The 19,138-nt window shown below is 28.8% G+C and overlaps 1 protein-coding gene across 1 annotated transcript; it reads left to right on the top strand.

Moving 5' to 3' along the window:
* Positions 1-1,155: 1,155 nt before the first annotated feature.
* On the top strand, positions 1,156-4,844 carry WNK1 (WNK family serine/threonine-protein kinase 1). The gene is made up of 7 exons (XM_028081641.2): positions 1,156-1,560; positions 1,638-1,675; positions 1,892-2,119; positions 2,258-2,478; positions 2,656-2,813; positions 2,897-3,326; positions 3,422-4,844. Exons 1-7 carry the CDS (start codon positions 1,486-1,488, stop codon positions 4,483-4,485), a joined length of 2,214 nt encoding a protein of 737 aa, XP_027937442.1. The 5' UTR covers positions 1,156-1,485; the 3' UTR covers positions 4,486-4,844.
* Positions 4,845-19,138: the final 14,294 nt, after the last annotated feature.

The raw sequence follows: 19,138 nt of genomic DNA, 5'->3' as shown, positions 1-19,138 counted from the left end.
GTATTTACTCACTCATTCAGAAATTCAATGGTGGAGTCTAGAGCAGCATCTAGTTGATACGAAGGTTCCTTGGAGCTGGACATGGACAATCAAAGACTCAGGAAAAATCAAATCTTTTATTTAGTTTATGGGTAAGATGCACTCCCGACACATATGCAGTTCTTCATCGTATAGACTCATTCCAATCCTAACATGTAAGAGATGCAGTACTAATACTGAAGATATTATTCACTGTCTTCGTGACTATCCTAGAATGAGTTCAATCTGGAAAAACCTGGGTTTTCTACCAGAAATTTTCTTTAGGAGCATGTGACTAGATAATGGATGAAAAGTAGTGGGATCCTCTGTGTGTATATTTTATAGTGGCTATGGAAGGCTCGCACAATCTTGTTTATTTCAAATAGAAGAATATACATGTCTTGTGACAAACTGACAAACCAAGTGGAGGTGTTTTTACCAAAAATGGATAAATGCATTTCTTACAATCTTATAACCGTCACCGTTGTTCTAGGGAACTTGCATGGAGGCAAAATTTCTAGTCCTTTATGTCATAAATGTGAATGCTTGCTCTTTTAGTATCCCAGGTCCCCTAGGCTTTGTTTTTAGAAATTGAAAGATTCAGTTCAACTTTTTACTAATAATAATAATATCAAATTAAATATTAAAACCACAAAAAAAAGTAATTAATTATATTTTGTTTTTCACAGAGCAGAGTGAGTCATGCTTTTGTAACGTAAGTTCTAAAAGTTTCAGCTACACGGGCAACAAAGCAAACGTTGGCGCTTCAATATTTTTAGCATAAAGAAAAAAAAAAAGTGAGTAATTAATATTTTTTGTGGCAGTTGCGTTTTGGGCATGAGTCTGGTAGGTGGTACGGAGCGCGGCGTTGTTTTTCACTTAACGTTTTTACTTTACAGGCCAGCTCTGTCCGTGCTGGGTTTGTCGTGTTGCCATGATTAATTAATGTTGTTTTTTAAGAATAAAATGAGAGATTGAACCAGTAAAGCTAATATGGATCGATAGATTCAATTGGTCAAACTCATAGTTATTATAATTCAAATGTTTAAAAAATAGAGGATTATGGTTAAGATTAAAAACACAGGTGATGACTGTGCACGTCTCTCTCCTTTGTCTATTTGTCACGTTCCCTCATGGATTGGGTGACTCTCTTTCTTTGTATTGTTTCCCATTCCCCTCAGAATTTGTGGCACACATACAGTTTTCCCTTCTCTTTCTGGTTAACTTTCTCTCTCTCCCTCTGCCCCCTGTTTTTATTCTCTTTCTCGTGAATTATTTCATGGGTTTTTTTTCTTAAAAAAATCTCCTCGAAAGGTTGCGGAAAAACTATTATTTAAAAAAAAATATTATTCCTCCCTCTTCCTCCCTTTTGGGTTGTGTTCGTGTCATAACAAAAGAGGAAGAACATAGGAGAGAAATCTAATCATAGCATAGCAAAAGAGGCATCCAGTGCAGCAAATTCAGACGATGAATGGGGTCACACACCTTGAACCAGATGACTCTGAGTTTGTTGAAGTTGATCCAACTGGCAGATATGGCAGAGTATACTCTCTTTCTCCCCATTTTCTCCTCTTCCTCCTATGCCTCACTTTCATGATGATTTTCCCTGTTTATTGCAGTACAATGAAATCCTCGGAAAAGGAGCTTCAAAGACAGTGTATGTTTACAAGCTCATCCTATTTCATTTACCATCATTTTTCTCAAAGATGGATTTTTTATTTTTTATTTTCACTTCAAGTTTATTGTATTTCTGGCCTAGTTCTGGTTTCCTTAGAAACTGAACTTCTTTATGCTTTTCGTTGAGTTTGTGGAGAAGGGCATCTGATAAATCTACTTTTTCTTTGTCTGTGGTTTTGCTTCTTAATTGATGCAGATATAGGGCATTTGATGAGTATCAAGGGATTGAAGTTGCTTGGAACCAGGTCAAGCTGTATGATTTTCTGCAAAGTCCTGAAGATCTTGAGAGGCTTTATTGTGAAATTCACCTCCTCAAAACATTGAAGCACAGGAACATTATGAAATTCTACACTTCTTGGGTTGATACTGCGAATAGGAATATCAACTTCGTGACTGAAATGTTCACCTCCGGTACACTCAGACAGTAAGTTCCTTAGTTGCCACTACTATCTCGGCAACTGCATTATTCCTGTTCATCATTCATCTCCGTGCATTCTAGATCTTGTACAGTGGGGTCGTTTCTTCTTCTTTCTTACTTTCGCTTGTTTTAATTGTGAAACAGGTATAGGCTAAAGCACAAGAGAGTTAACATCAGAGCAGTGAAGCATTGGTGTAGACAGATCTTGAGTGGACTTCTCTATCTTCATAGTCACGATCCGCCTGTGATCCATAGAGATCTAAAATGTGATAACATTTTTGTCAATGGAAACCAAGGGGAAGTGAAAATTGGGGATCTTGGTTTGGCAGCAATTCTCCGGAAATCTCATGCAGCTCATTGTGTAGGTATGTTTGTTTAATTTCAGCAATATCGTGTAGGTAGTTGTCAAGAAAAGCTGAGGCCAGCTCAAAATCCTATGACAATTTGTTCACCTTAGTTTATGTCTTTTGGAAATGATTTGGTAATAACAAGGATCAGTGATTCTAGTTGGGGCTTTATCTGTGTCTCTTCTGTTTTCACAGGGACGCCCGAGTTCATGGCCCCTGAAGTATATGAAGAGGCATATAATGAGCTAGTTGACATCTATTCCTTTGGGATGTGCATACTAGAGATGGTCACGTTCGAATATCCTTATAGTGAATGTACTCATCCGGCTCAAATATATAAGAAAGTTGTTTCTGTAAGTTTGTTCCCTTTCTTATGTCTTTTCCATAAGGGGATTTTCATTGGTGGTGAAATTTCATTGGCATTTTCTACGTCCAGGGGAAAAAGCCAGATGCTTTATATAGAGTGAAGGATCCGGAGGTGCGACAATTTGTTGAAAAATGCTTGGCCACAGTGTCTCTTAGGCTTTCTGCAAGGGAGCTTCTAGATGATCCATTTCTTCGAATTGATGATTATGAATATGATATGAGAGCTGTAGAAAATGCAGAATTGGATGAATTTGGTTCTCTCATCAGACAACCATTCTTTGATCTTCATCGAAGCTACAGTAACTTCAGTACTGAATACTCAAACGGCTTCGGGTATGAAGGAGACTGGTGTCCTCATCCGGCAGAGATTGAACCAAGTGGAATTGAACTTTTTGAGTACCATGATGATGAACCCTCTGAAGATGTTGACATAAGCATCAAGGGCAAGAGGAAAGATGATGGTGGCATCTTTTTGAGACTAAGAATTGCTGATAAAGAAGGTTGGCTAGCCCTTTTTCCTGTGTCTTATAAAACAATGTGATTTGAATATTTCACCATGGAATTTAAACCTGATAGTATGATTTGATTGTCGCAGGTCGCATCCGGAATATTTATTTCCCTTTTGACATAGAGACGGACACAGCAATAAGTGTGGCAACTGAAATGGTTGCAGAGCTCGACATTACGGACCAGGATGTTACCAGAATAGCTGATATGATTGATGGGGAAATTGCTTCCTTGGTACCTGAATGGAGACCAGGACCAGGAATTGACGAAACTCCCCGTTTTGCAAATCAAGGTTTTTGTCACAACTGTGTGTCTAATCATACTTCTAGCGGTTCTTTTCTGGATTTTCTCTCACACAATCCAGGTGACAAGAACCTGCAACTTGGGTGTTGTAGGCATGGATGTGCTTCAATGCATGGGCGGTTTGAGGAGATTACCTTCCAATCTGAAGAGTATGACAACCATGGTAGAGGGGATCTGAACATATCAAGCCAGTTAGACAGCTTGCAGTATCAGGAGTTATGGAATCAGCACGAAAGTCGTGAACTGAGTCCAGTAGAGTCTGATCAAAGCCATTCTGATGAACAATGCGAGCAATTAGATAAACCACTTCCAGCTAAAGATAAAGAACATGATGTTTGGGAAAACAAGGTTTCATTCAATGCTGCAAATTCTCTAAGAAATTTATCTGGAAGTCATGACTTCTCTACTATCCAATCTGCATATGGTGATCTAGGAGAAGACTACGAGAAAGAGATCCAAAAGGAACTCAGATGGCTAAGAGCCAAGTACCAAATGGAATTAAGGGATCATAAGGACAAACAGTTTGAGCAATCTTCACACAGTACTAACAAAGAGCAGAAAACAGAAAATGGCTTCTTGTCACCTTCTCTGACAGAAACATCATTAAAAGAAGGCAACAATGGGACTCAGATGAATCCTCTTACTAATAAGTGGCATTGTGGTTCCAGTAACCACCCTCATGTCCATGAAAGCAGCCCCAATTCGGACACCCAAAGGGCCCAAAATTGTGAGGCGACAGAATCCCCTGGCAAAGGTATGGTTACTGCAAAGAGTTTTTACAGTGGCTCGTTGCTTCCACACTCTCTGCACAGGACAGTTTCTCTACCAGTTGATGCTGTTGATATATAATTTTGTGAGGTACTCAATGGATTCTTTTGTAGATTATATATAATATAAATCCCCCCATATAGAGGCTATCCTATTTCTACATCGTTCCCCTTCCCACCTTTTTCATAGGAATCTGAATTTATCAACATGGAAATCAGTAACTACTAGCTAAAATCCTTTTCCCACCCCCACAAAAGGCATCAACATACACTCGAGTGTTTATTTATCTAGGAAAAAGAAAATCAGATTTTGGTTACAAATGTTAGTGATCCTGAATTTGATATTTGAGGCATGTAAAATATGAAAACTGTAGAGTCTGTAAATCTGTCCAAGTTTATTGTATCTCCCAGGTAATGAAATAAGTATTGATAGACCTTTTACCTGTTTGCTTTATTTTTTTTCCCTTTCCTGAATAGATATGCAATAATTGAGTGTAACAGCTAGGTCAAATTTACACTTAAACCATGCGTTAGCGGGACCCAAACAAAGCGTGTGGGATATTCATCCATTTGGCACGGCTCTAAGAGATTACACCAAAGAGCATAGTCAACATTGAAATGCCCTAAAACTCTTCCAACTCAGCTATTAATGGACAAAGCAACTAAATAGGTTACATCATTATGATGAATGGTGTTACAAAAGTTAGTGGTAATGAGAAGAAACTGAGTTAAGTATATTTATATGCATGAGGATGATAATTGAGTTGACAAGGGATGGATGGAGCTGAAAAGAATCAATTATGATTTGTTTTAGACCATAAATTATTTGGCATGACAGTTTCTGAACCTTTTGCTGTGCCTCAGTGAGGCCCTTTACTTTTTACTCAATCATAGATGATGAGGTTGTTTTCTAAAAGTAATCAATTAATTGGATAGAATAAGATAACAAGAATAAGAGGAAGAAGGCCCACCACAAGAATCAAATTCCATGTTTTTGCTAAGTAAGATAAACATTTGCTCACTAATATTATTAATATACCTACTCACTCAGGATAGTCTCATCAATCCACCTCGTGACTTCATTCCAGTTGACTTCTTTGTGGAAATTTTGCAATTTTTTGGAATTTTCTTCATCATGAAAAGTCGTATACTCAATTTATTAATCTGATATCTACATAAACCCAACCAAACGAAGGTGTTAATTGTATGAGAAAGGTAACTTGTTAGGAAGAAAATGAGGTGAATAATATAAAGTGATAAGTTCAGAGATCTTATCTGTATTGGATTCAATAAATAAACAAAAATAAATAAAAACTTACAAATAGTCTCATTAATGTTAGTACAAATCATTGATAAAATTGTCTTCATTACTATATATGTACAAAAAAAAAAAAACTATGTTAAACAGATACATATTTTATTTTGATAACAAAAATGTCACTACACTTTTGCCGTTTCTGAACATAGACAGATTAACTTATAAATTTTATACCTATTAATCAACTAAAAGTGTTATACTTAAAACTATTGCGTATAAATTTTTTTATTCAATCAGAATTGGTCATAAATAGTAATTTTGTTATGTTATACAGTAATTAACTTAAAAGTGTATTAATCATATAAGAACTTCTACACTTGTCTCTGCATAATATTTAATTTCCTTCTGAAATAGTACTTACTAATGTTAAGTTTCTGTTCTTCTTGAAATTATTTTTAAATAAAAGACTTTCAATTTTAAGGGTGTTTTTGTTTTTCACTTTTTCAACAATTGTATTCGGTTTGATATGTCTGATGCATTCTAACTAATGCTTTCAATAAAGAGCTAAATCTATTGAGCGGAACTTGAAAAAATTGCACATGTACATTTCTAGAGTTATTTAACATAATATTACACTAATTCAGATAAATTAATGAAAAGAAAAAAACATTTGATAAAAATTTAACGTGACTCATATTGAGACTCTTGCATTAAAAATTATATATTTTTTACGTAATTATTTGTGTTTATCTACGTGATAAACACGAATAAAGGGATATGAGAATTTGAATACAAAAGTTATACACACCCAAGAAAATATCACAAAGAAAAAAGAAAGTCTAAAATTATGAAGCACAATTGGTGGAAAGTAATTGACACAAGTTTATAACCTAACTTACGTATGTAGAATAATTGAAGAGTAACATATATCGGTGGCTTGTGGAAGAGGATAAATGATGTGCAACACTCCAAACATTCTATCCTGTTAGAGGTAAAATACGTTAAAATGATCGATGTGAGCTTTTGAACTAATACATATATATCTAAGTTATAGTTTTTTTTCCTATTTCAAATTTTGATCTTGTTAGGTTTCTAGAAACATAAATGCAATCCTCCTAGTCAATTGTCTTAATTGTTTTTTGGCATGACAAACAATGAATCATGTTGACTTTTTAAGATGTTGACAAGAGAAAAACTTATATATTGTATGCAACATGATTTCTCTTTTGTTAAATAAAAAAAGATAGTAAACTTTGTTGGACGAGAAAAACTGCATAAGTCATTTTTAAATATAGGAACCTAACATGATTAAAATTTGAAATAGAAGGAAGAAAACAAAAAATGCGTTATAGTTTAAGGATCAAAGTATAGTTTACCCTTATGTATTTTATATTATATCCTCCAAGTTGTAATTAAATAGTAAAAATAATAAACAATCAATACCAAAACATAAAAGGAATGTAAAGAGAGTATGTAGTTTAAAAAGATGAAATTTATAGAAGAAAGAAAAAAATTTGATTTAAGCATATTTATAAATTTTCAAAAGACTTCTTTTCATATAAATTAAGCTTTATTCTTTAACTTCAAGTAAACTTTACATCTATCTTCTTCACAAATGTTCCTCTTGAATCTTTACATTTTACATTTTACATGTGATTATAAGAGTAACTTAAAATACAAGTTTGTGTTTTGAGAATAAAATTTAATTACATTAATATTAGTGTCTCATAATTTTTATTTGTATTAAAAATAATAATTAATGAGTTAAAATATTTTTCTAATAAATTGTAATTTTATTTGCGAGTAAAATAATGATTAATTATCATTATTTTCTTATTAAGAACATGATTCTATTTTCTTCTTCTATCTTTCTATATTAACTTCTCTTGTTTCTCCTTATCCTTTTTTCTAAAGAGTTTTTTTTTTTAGGTTTTGACATATTACATTCCTTGAATCTATATTATCCGTATGTACCAATTATTTCATACTCATTTCTGGTTAGTGTGTTTTTTCTTTTTATTTGTGTTGATGTTGTTTTTTTTTTTGTATTAAAATTAGAAGCTATTGAACAATTAAAAGGTCTTCTTTCAGTTTTTGAAAACTACATAGAAAATGAATTTAAAAATGTATTAAACATAAAACAAAACAATTTGAAGAAAATGTGGAGAATGAAATTGTAAAATCTTCTAAAAAATATTTATAATTGATTACTTTTTCGTATATTGTAGATAAAACAATTATCACACTTCATTTGAATAATTTAAAATATGTGAAGATATTTTTGGTTTTTTATTTAGTGTTAAAAATGCTTTTGAAAGAAAAATGTTTAAACCTGGACAAATCTTTAAAACCTCATTATTTATTAAATATTAATGAATTTGATTTATTTTCAAAATTAAATATCTCACAAAAAATTATAAATTTAGAAAATAATAAATTAATTGACATTTTTACTTACATAAATAAATATATTTTATTTTTTTAATATATATATATATATATATATATATATATAATGTATATAACAAAATCTTTGACAATTTCAATATCAGTTACCCACCCTCGGTTCATTTCAAAGAAATTTCTCTAAAAGTAATAAAAACTCATTAAATATTCGTGAACAATAAAAAAAATTCACCAGAAAATCTGGATATACTTCTGTGCACATATCCCTTCCCTATATCATAATAATATAATTGTAAACGTTTTATTTAAGGGCAATATTCATTGCTTTCTATAAAACTGTCCCAGTTTCAATTTTACTCAATTTTTTTATTTATATATATAAAAAAGCTGGCTGGCTTCTATTTCTTTATCTTATTTTTCGGTTTCAACTCTCACTTATAGTACTTAGTTTTCCATTACATTTGTTCTTTTTTGTTATATATATATATATATATATATATATATATATATATATATATATTTTTTTTTTTTTTTTTTTTTTCTGTACTTTCTTTCTTTTTAAAATTTCATTGTTCACGTAAGTAAAAAATATGAGAACTTCCGTAGATATAAAGTGACAAAAAGTTAAAACTACAAATGTAATTTGAAAATAATTCATCTTCACGTTAGATGACCCTGAAATGCACGCCCCATTATGTCTAAATGCAATATTCTGAATAAGTATATTGGTATAATACACTCAATGTCACACTCCCTTCTGATTGATTGATGCACCAAACACTAACCCAACGAAGAAATAAATATTCAAAATTCTAAAACCCACAGAATAACACAATGTTTCTACCAAACTTCAATTCCAGAAATAAAAATTACTATGCGACATTCAATTAATTAAAAGAGAGGGTGAAAATTGAAAACTTGAAACCGCATGCATCACGGGTTAAAAAACATGAATAACTTGTTAAACCTTGGTTAAAATATTTTTATCTAAATTTTCATCAAATTTTGTGAAATTAGTCATAATTTTATTTTCGTGGTCAAAATGATCTTAATTTTTGTCAATTTGGTTCAATTTGTTTTTTTTATTAACATCGTTTAAATCATTAATAGTAATGAACCGTGACTATCATGTATCATTTCGTAGTTTGTTTTTTGGCTTAAATACTTTTTGGTCTAAATACTTTTTTGGTCCTCATTTTTGTAGTATTTGTTGCGGATGATCCTCATTTTGACAGAATATTTAAAATGGTCCTCATTTTTACCGAATGTTTAAAATGGTCCTCATTTTCTCAATTCGTATTTTATTTGGTCCTTTTCTGTAACGTCGTTTAAATCATTAACGGAGCATTGTATAGGTGACACGATTTGTATTAGGATGTGTTACATGTACTGTACATGTGTGATAATTAGATATTTGGGGATAAATAAGTGAGCTAGGGGTTTGGTAATGAATGTTTGGACAGTTGGTGAGTTTTGACAATCTTGTTCCTCCATTCCCAATTGGTGTTGCTGCAATCTTCTTCTTCCTGCAATCCCATTATATAGGTATGTTACGGTCCTAATCTTCTTCCTTTATCTATGGTTGTAATCGTTGGAGGCAACTGTGTTGTATCACTTCGTGAACTGTTGGTGGTTCAACGAGAAATGGATTAACCTCGATTTGTAACTGCGGAGAGATGACAGCTTTGAGAATGACAAGAACTCCAAAGAATATTGGTAGAAAATTTTGGGTACAATCTGTTTTTATTTTTGTGTTAATAATAAATTGGTTTTAATTTTTGGTTTATTATAACAGAGTGGTGGTTCCAATAATGTGGGCTGCAACTTTTTCAAATGGTGGTGTTGATGAAAAGGATGTCATCATCATGACACAACTGAGACAGATTAATGATTTGGAGAAGTCATTGAAGGTTGTTGAGAAGATGATGTAATTAGTAATAGGGTTCACTTGTGTTGTTATTGTATTATTCGTACTGTTATTGTGTGTAATTTTTTAAAGTCCAATCTGTTTTGTACTATTGTTAAATGAAGAAATGAATTAGTTTGATTATGTTGATATTAGTCCCAACATGTTCAAAATGACATCTTAATCTGAGCATTGAAGTAAGTGATATTGATCTAAGCTTGGGAAAAATTAAATTGATCTAAGTCTGGAAGAAGTTAAATTCATAACATTAATTCATCCTCATCAAAATGCACTACATCAATGTTTGTGCAAAAGTGAAATTGAACGAAGTTTAAGGAAAGTCAAAATGCAGTATATCAATAATGAATTCTACATCAGAAATTCTAAAAAATAACTAAGACGTTTGTAGTTGTTTCCTCTGCAAATAAGAGCTCAAGAAAGATGAAGATGAAGAAATTTCCCTAATTGCAAAATTTTCCCTAAATTGAAAAATTAACGTTAATTAGTCATATTTACAGTACACGTAACACATCCTAATACAAACTGTGCCACTTGTACAATGTTTCGTTAATGATTTAAACGGCGTTACAGAAAATGACCAAATAAAACACGAATTGCGAAAATGAGGACCATTTTAAACATTCGGTAGAAATGATGACCATTTTAAACATTCTGTCAAAATGAGGACCATCCACAATAAACACTATGAAAATGAGGACCAAAAAGGTATTTAAGCCTTGTTTTTTTTTCTTAAATGTCCACGTATCAATTTAGCTGCGTGCCACGTTTCAGAGTCGATGTATTATATTTAATTTGGTTCCTATATTTATTATTTTTGTTCAATTTAGTCTCAAATTTTGTCAACATGAATCAATTTTGTTCCTTTTCAAATTGAAATAAAATTTAATTTTTATATTAAAATTCACATTTTTTATTAAATATTTTTATATAATATATTAAAATTCACATTATTATAACTTTTACACAAAAATTAGATTTGATTTCATCTCCGAGAGGGATAAAATTGATCAATTTTAAATAAAATTAGAATTAAATTGAACAAAAATAACAAATATAAGGACCAAGTTAAATATAAAAGATCGACTCAAACACACACATTACTGAATTGACACGTGCACATCTAAAGAAAATAAAAAACAAAAAATGGAACGACACATGATATATTAACGATTAATGATTTAAATGATATTATAAAAAAATAACAAATTAAACAAAATTAATAAAAATGAAGATCTATTTAAACACAAAAATAAAATTACCGATCATTTATACTACGAAAATTAGAATAAAAATTATTTTAACCTTAAAACGTTACTTCGAAGTAACTATTGTAAGATGGATAGCCACAAAGTTGAAGGCGGTTACCGAAAAAATTGCAAGTTGTTGCACTTTAAAATTCAAATCAATTTTTTACTTGAAATTATTTAAATTTTATTTCATAATAATGTTGTAACTCAAATTTTTATTTCAAAAAGATGCAGTTTCTTATAGTTTTCAAAATACTGTTAATTTTAGTACTTTTTTTCAAAGATTTTTTAATGATATCTTATTCTATTGTGTGTAGTTTCATATTTTACACATTTTTAAAACTCTTTCGAATTTCGGTCTAATGTTTTATGAGGTTGTATATCATTTTGTAATTTCTATTATAATTAGAATAAATAATAAATAATACATTTATTTATTTAATAAAATAATAAATTGAATACTTTACTTTAATTTCAAAATAGCCTAGTGACTTATTTTTTTAACGAATAACAATTACATAATTTTTTAAATACTATTTCTATAAAATTATATATATAATTCTATTATTTTTTTAATATGAGAGTCGCATGTTTTTTGCATTAATCCATTATTTAAATGAACGATAAAAATTTATCTTTTGGTGTTTTTAATAAAACAGTTAGTTTTCAAAATGTTCAAAATTAAACAATTTTAGTTTAACATAATACATTATTTAAATATTATATTAATAAATTCAAACAGATAAAAATGAGTTCAAAGATCTAAAAATATAAAAGAATTTTTAGAAAAGAGTTTTAAAGGAATGATAATTTTTGAAAAGGTCCAACTTGAATGAATTAATAGAAATTCTATTTATAAATTGTTCCGATTCCAATCCAAGTTTGTCCGACAGCCATAGTTAGGAACAACCACCGCATAGCTTTGAAGCATTTTAGTTCCGTTGCGGTTTTGTCCTTAGAAGACACCTCGGAGGGTGGAAGGAGGTATGAGTATTTAAACTTCGCTTGACCTCGACTTCTAAGCGATGTGAGACTTATTAGGTGTACCGGCACAACCCCAAGTCAAGGGCAAGAGAAGTTGAAGGGGAGTTGTCGGTCCCCACGGTGGGTGCCAATGTTCTGATTCCAACCCAAGTTCGTCCGGCAACCATCGTTAGGAACAACCACCACGTTCCCGAAGTATTGTCCGCTTTGGGACATTTTAGCTCCGTCACGGTTTTGTCCTTAAAAGGCGCCTCTCTCCTCCTCGTCGTGCGTTCTGTCTGTCTCCTAATTCTTTAGTTCTCTGCCTTTACGCCTTATTTCTTCCCATTGTCGTTGCATTTCTTCCTGCATTTGTCGCCGCATCTCGGCTAGGGTTACACCGTGATCTATCGTTATCCTTGTCGACTCCATAACGTTTTAAAAATAAATTAATGTGATCTATCGTTATCCTTGTCGACTCCATAACGTTTTAAAAATAAATTAATCTAACAGCCGCCGTTTTAAAACAAAATCACTACTCTATTAATTTCCTACTCTTTACATATTCTCTATTAATTGAAAAAAAATAAGTTTAGTCTTTCAATTTTAATGATCAATTGTAATATTCATTTTTTTTAAATACTTTTATCACAAGATTTTAAAGCGCGACAAAAAGGCCTCTCTTTACACAATTTAATTTCTTTTATGGTATAATATTAATTTAGTTTAAAAAAATAAATAAATATTTATTTTAAAAAATAAGATAATTATTTTTATTTTAAAAAAAATATTTTTAAATTAACAATTATTTAAAAATGAATATAAATATTATTTTGATTCAAAAGATAGTTGATTATATATATAACAGTAGTATATATATATATATATATATATATATATATATATATATATATATATATATATATATATAAATATACATAATAGAAGTGATTGTGTCAAAAATATTTGTTTAATAAAACTAAATATAATACATTGCCATAAACTAAAAACACATTTACTTCATATGTATCATTAAGTCATCCTCTAAGTCCGAAATCTAAATGACACATATTGATCGGTAACTTTTACAATATAAAATGTTATCTCTATGCATTTGCATGTATTTGTTTGTGATGCATTCCTTATATGGTAATTTTTAGTAACGTCTTGATCCTGGACTACTCTGTCTTAACAAGTTATCCAACTAGGTTGCACTGGACAGACACACATGTAAAGAAGGAAAAAGATACATCCAACAAACTTAATTTCAATCGGTTGCTATCGGTGTCACACTGTCTCATCTTTTACACAAGAAGAATCTGCATATCGTGTTTGTTCATATGCCACTCAATTACTCAAATAATAATAATAATAATGTGGAAGCTGCACTGGACAAAGCCTTCGATATGATAAAAGATTTCATGTTTCAAAACCTATAATTTGGTGGAACCCCCTCTGCTACTTCTCTTCCATCTTTTCTTTCACTGCACCTTCTTTTTCCTTTCATTAATTACCCAAAACGACAGTCCAACAAATCTCTTCCACGTAAAATTTAGGTTTTCACCATCTCTTGGTTTGGACACCTAACATTCACCCAACAAGAACGTTCAAGAACGGATCCATTTTCATTTTTATTATCAATTTTAGACTACAATTTTCAAACACATTCTTTACTATTCTTTAATAACATTGCTGTATCACTAAACTTCGCAATAATCTCTGATGTACGTTTTTACCAGAGGAAAAGCAACAATCTATATATTTTATATTGTTTTTGTAAAACAAAAATCACATTGTAAAAACTCTACAAGAAATTCTTCTCTTCACTCTTTGGCCTATAATTTAAGATGTGTTGAGATTCAAATATGGTTCAAATTAAGGAGTGTGCCCCAAAAGACATTTTAAATGTGCATGAAATGATAATAAATATTGTAATAAGTAACTTAATTATATCCCCAACAATATCATTTATATTAGGTTTATGTGTTTTTATCTTGTTGAGTATGAATCAAGTAGATGATTACTTTATTTAATTTGTTTAGGATTCAACTAATCTATTTGTTTTATGTCTTAGTCTATATTAATTATATTTGATTTTTACAACCTTAATTGGAATGTCCTTGTCAAAATAATATGGTATAGTCACCATTAATGTAAAAGAGATAATATCAGACAAATATTCAAATATATATATATATATATATATATATATAATTAGTTTTAGTTGTATATGAATTTAGTGTTGAGATTCATTCATCTAATCTCTCTTACTCCTACTTTTGTTTATATTTATGATTTTCTTATTAAAAAATATAATAAGTCAACTCAATAATCATGTTTATGATTATCAGAAATTAATACTTATATTTTAAGATTTAAATATTTTTTAATCTTTACAAAATGAAAATGTTTTTATTTTTGTTACAAGGAAGTTGTTAATTGATGTGATGTGATGAATAAAAGTTAAATAATTGTTTTCATCGTATCTAGTAGTGTTGTAGTATATTGTTTATATGTTTCTAAAACAAATTTTTAATCTTTATCTTAATTATTTTAAAATGGACTACTGGAAGCATGTATGTCTACTTTTTTTCTTTTTTATGCAGTAAAAAATTTATTAAGTTATAAATATTTTTAATTATTGAAATGAAAAATATTGTGTAATTTTTAATTTATAAAAATTACTTTATAGCTTATAAATAATTTTCATAAATTTTTATTGTGTAAATGCTTTTCTTATTATGAATAATTATTTGAATTAAAAAAATAATTATTCAAAAGATAAAATTGGAAAATCGTTTTTTATATGATTTTTTTAAAATGTTATTAAAAAGTATAATTCCCTTTATTAATAACATAGAAGTATAGATGTCATTTACTAAGATTAATGATTTCATAATTTAGAATGATAACAAGACAAAACTAATATATTTAGATTTTTTTTTTCATTTTAGAATAAAACTAAAAATAATGAGTTCAAATTTTAAAAGATGAACATGTGTTAGAACAATTTTATAAAAAAACTACATGTACAAGGCTATATCTTGGTTAATCAACTTAGTTAGCTTTACGAGAATTGATTCTTCTATTTCTTATACGTTTGTAAAAAATAACAAAAACTATATTTTATTCGCATGCTGATTTTCAAATGCTATTAACTTGACATTAAAGTTAAACCTAACATTTGGGTGGGGAAAACCATTAATATGTGTTAGTTATACAGCAATTATACCTTTTACATTTTCAAAACTCCAAAGATGAAAATCAAAGAAATTATTTAACGCATGCGTAGTTGATAGCTCTTTTTTAATTCATAAAACAATATTGTACAAAATTTTCAATAACATTTGAATGGATGAAGATAGCCATGATGTGATAGCACGATCTGGAAGTCACGCCATACAAAATAACATCTTCTAATTAAATTAAGAAAATACGATTAAATTTACACTCATGTTTTTTGTAAATATAAGGTGCAAGTATATATATATATATATATATATATATATATATATATATATATATATATATATATATATATATATATATATATATCTTATATTTTATTGATTTTTTTATTGTCGATAAAAAATAATTGAGTTTAGTATAGTATCATTCGATAATATATCTATATAAATAATCACTCAATAAAATATATTTTATTATGTAATTTTTACTAGGAGAAAACCGTTAAGCATATATTATGTATTTTTGTCAAAATAAAATTGTACAATTTTTTATAAAGATAAATTGCACAATAATTCATTCAATTTTTACAAATATACATTTACAAACTCTCTTATACGATTTTATAAGGATAAAATTATTTTCAAAATTCTCTGGCATAACTTTTACAAAATACAGTTCTCAAGTAACTTTTACAACAATAATATAAATTCTCTTTTATAACTTTTACAAAAATAAAGTTTGCAAAATTTCTCATTTAACACAAATATTCAAGTTTCATATACAAGTTATGGTAAGATAAACAAGTTATGGTAAGAAGACTCGCATCATTTAAGGTGTATTTTAAGTTAAATATAGTAATTTTACAACTATTTTAATTATTCATGTATCTTTTAGAATTATGCATTATTTAGATGTTAAGTCTGTCAAGTAATATCATTATAAAGTCAATCACATTCGTTGCATCACAATTTTGTTCTTAAAAAACATTCACAAGATAAAAGTAAGAAGAAATATCTAAACTCTCATCAGTTTTGACTCTTAAACAACGTGAGACAATTATAAAATAAACAAGAACATGCAACTCATAGTCTCATAGCGTCTCTTACACAACAAAGGAAATAGAGTAAAATTTAAGTTTTTTCCTTTGTTGGTAAAAAGGAAATAGAATAGTGTTGAGATTTCACCACAAATCCATTATAACTTCATTGCGAGAAAACATGTGATTCAAAATCATAGAGTAATTGCAAGCAGTTAACAATATTTTTGTCATATTAAGATTAGGGACCACACTTTAGAAGCATTAAAAGTGACCTAATAAAACTTTGGGTGATGAATAAAAGCACCAATTGAAATAAGAAATGCTAAGTTATAAGGTAATAATAAGATGCGTTAAATATGTTTTTGTCCCTTAATTTTTAGCGAAAATTGAAATTAGTCCCTTTTTAAAATTTTGGCCTAATTTAGTTTTCCAAATTTAGAACTGCGTAAATTTAGTCATTTCAACCAAATTTTGTTAGATTTATTTAATGTTTTAAATATATTGTATGATAGGATTTGAATTGTTTACACTATTTGACACATTTTTGTTTCAATGTTAGGTAATAAATTATCATGAAACGCACTTGAAACATTAAATAAACTTAACAGAATTTAAATTTGGTTAAAAAAACTAAATTCATACAATTTAAAGTTTGAAGATTAAATTAGATCAAAATTTCAAAAAAACACTAATTCAAATTTTTATTGAAATTGAGGTACCAAAAATATATTTAATTCTACTGTGATAGACAAAGTAAAGGGATAGAAAATAAGATAATAAATATATTAATTCTACTGTGATAGACAAAGTAAAGGGATAGAAAATAAGATAATAATAAGGTAACTAATAAAGATACAAAAACAGTGTCCAAACTTCATGCATCTTCCCATTTTAATGTGTCAAACCTAAACCCTAATTAATTTCTCTTATATCAATGAATGTCTTCCAAACCCAAGCAACAAAGTCATTTTTCTTCTTTCACAAACCAAAGTTCCATCTGTCGTGTCTTATGGGATTTCATACTAAAAAGAACCATTGAGAAATGGTTGTGAAAACATGGATCTACATGCAAAATCAAGATAGGGTTTCAGGAATTAAAAAATTAGGGCTAGATAAGTTATTGATTTTTTGATAGTGGTCAAAAGGTATGATTTTTACTTCATCTATAAGTTGCTTTTAACATAGTAAACCATGTTTGACTTTTTGCGTACACATTTAAAATTTGAATTGTTAGTGTTTCCTTTATTTAGTATCTTGAACTTGTGTTGTGGTTACATATTACATATACATAATATTATGAAAGATGCATGAGATACTTCTGACAAATAAACAAAGTGCAAGCTGCAATTTTTTTTGTTAGCTGCAATCCTTTTTTGGAATTTTTTTTTGACAATTTAAAAAATAAAATAAAATTGACAAACTTTCTATAAATAAAATTAAAATGAAATAATAAAGTACTATTTTTTTATTTAAATAAATAGTTTGTCAAAATTTACAAAAAAAATCTTTGTTAAACCATATTTTTCTATTTTTTTTATTGCCCTGCATGTTTTCTTACTCTTTGAACGCGAATTATGAGAAATGTTACCGGAGTTGCATCTCAAAGAAAGTTGGAAAATAGTTGGGACCAAGAAAAAACTTAATATCATTGTTTGGAGACTCATCGGTAATTATATTTTCCTTTTAGCATTGTTTAAATTTTATTATGTTTTTAGAAGTGTTTAGTTTATTATTTAAGTTATAGTATAAAATGTTCCTTTTCTTTCCTTTTTAGAGAAGGCAAAAAAACTGTTGTATTTCCTAAGTTAGCTATTTAAGTTTATGTGACCTGCATAAACACTTTAGAAGAGGTTGGGTAATGTTTTTTTTTAATAGGCAAATTGATGTCATATGTATAACAAATTCATGTTGTTTTTTGGATTTAAATTAATTTTATAAATAATTTATATTTGTTTCTTTCTTTCTAACGGACTTTGGCGGACTCGTTTTTAACAGAAAAATGAGTATTTTGTTCTCAACATCTCTACATCTATTTTCCTCAAAATTCTACTACTATTACTATAATTTTGAATAAATAAAATAGTATATCACTCATTTTCATTTTGTACTAAAAATATTTGTTATAGCTTTCTGAGAAAAAATAAATAAATAAAAACCTCCTAAACTTTATATTTTTAAAATAAACATCCCATTTTTTTTTATCTTAGTTATTATGTTAGCTCAATACGTTGAATTTTATTTTCTAACTGATCCTAAAATGTTATGTTTTCGAAAAGAAACCTAAATTTTATTCTAATTAATCATTAAAACCTATTATTTTTTATGAAATATATTTTTAATAAAAATAATTAAAATGCATAAATTATTAAAATTTAATGTAAAAATAATCTAATTCGAATCTCTTAGAAAATACTATTTATAAAAAATTGAGAAGTTCAACATAGTACAATATTATAAGTATTCATTTATAGAAACAGTAAGCTTTAATTATCAATTACATTAAAATTAAAAATCAATAGTATTTTTTGAAATTTGATTCTGTAGAGATAAAACTAAAATTTACCATCTTTATTTGCAGGAAAAAAAAAATGAAGTTCAGGGGCTAAATATTTTATATTTATGGGCCCGAGAAGATATTCAGAATTTTGCACAAACTTCGTGGACCCAAAATTAAAGGTGTGAAAAGAAGGGTTCAAATTGGGCCAG

This window comes from Vigna unguiculata, chromosome 7 (genome assembly GCF_037176805.1).
Source record: "Vigna unguiculata cultivar grain cowpea cultivar isolate G323 ecotype 2 chromosome 7, ASM3717680v1, whole genome shotgun sequence".
NCBI classification, from domain to species: Eukaryota; Viridiplantae; Streptophyta; class Magnoliopsida; order Fabales; family Fabaceae; genus Vigna; species Vigna unguiculata.
The sequence above is the reverse complement of the archived record's forward strand: the minus strand, read 5'-3'. Positions and strand labels throughout refer to the sequence as shown.

Excerpts from the sequence above, each read along its gene's own strand:
- WNK1 (XM_028081641.2), top strand. The coding sequence starts at position 1,486 with ATGAATGGGGTCACACACCTTGAACCAGATGACTCTGAGTTTGTTGAA. Across the intron at positions 1,676-1,891 it reads AAAGGAGCTTCAAAGACAGT|ATATAGGGCATTTGATGAGT; the intron begins GTATGTTTACAA and ends TAATTGATGCAG. Across the intron at positions 3,327-3,421 it reads AAGAATTGCTGATAAAGAAG|GTCGCATCCGGAATATTTAT; the intron begins GTTGGCTAGCCC and ends TGATTGTCGCAG.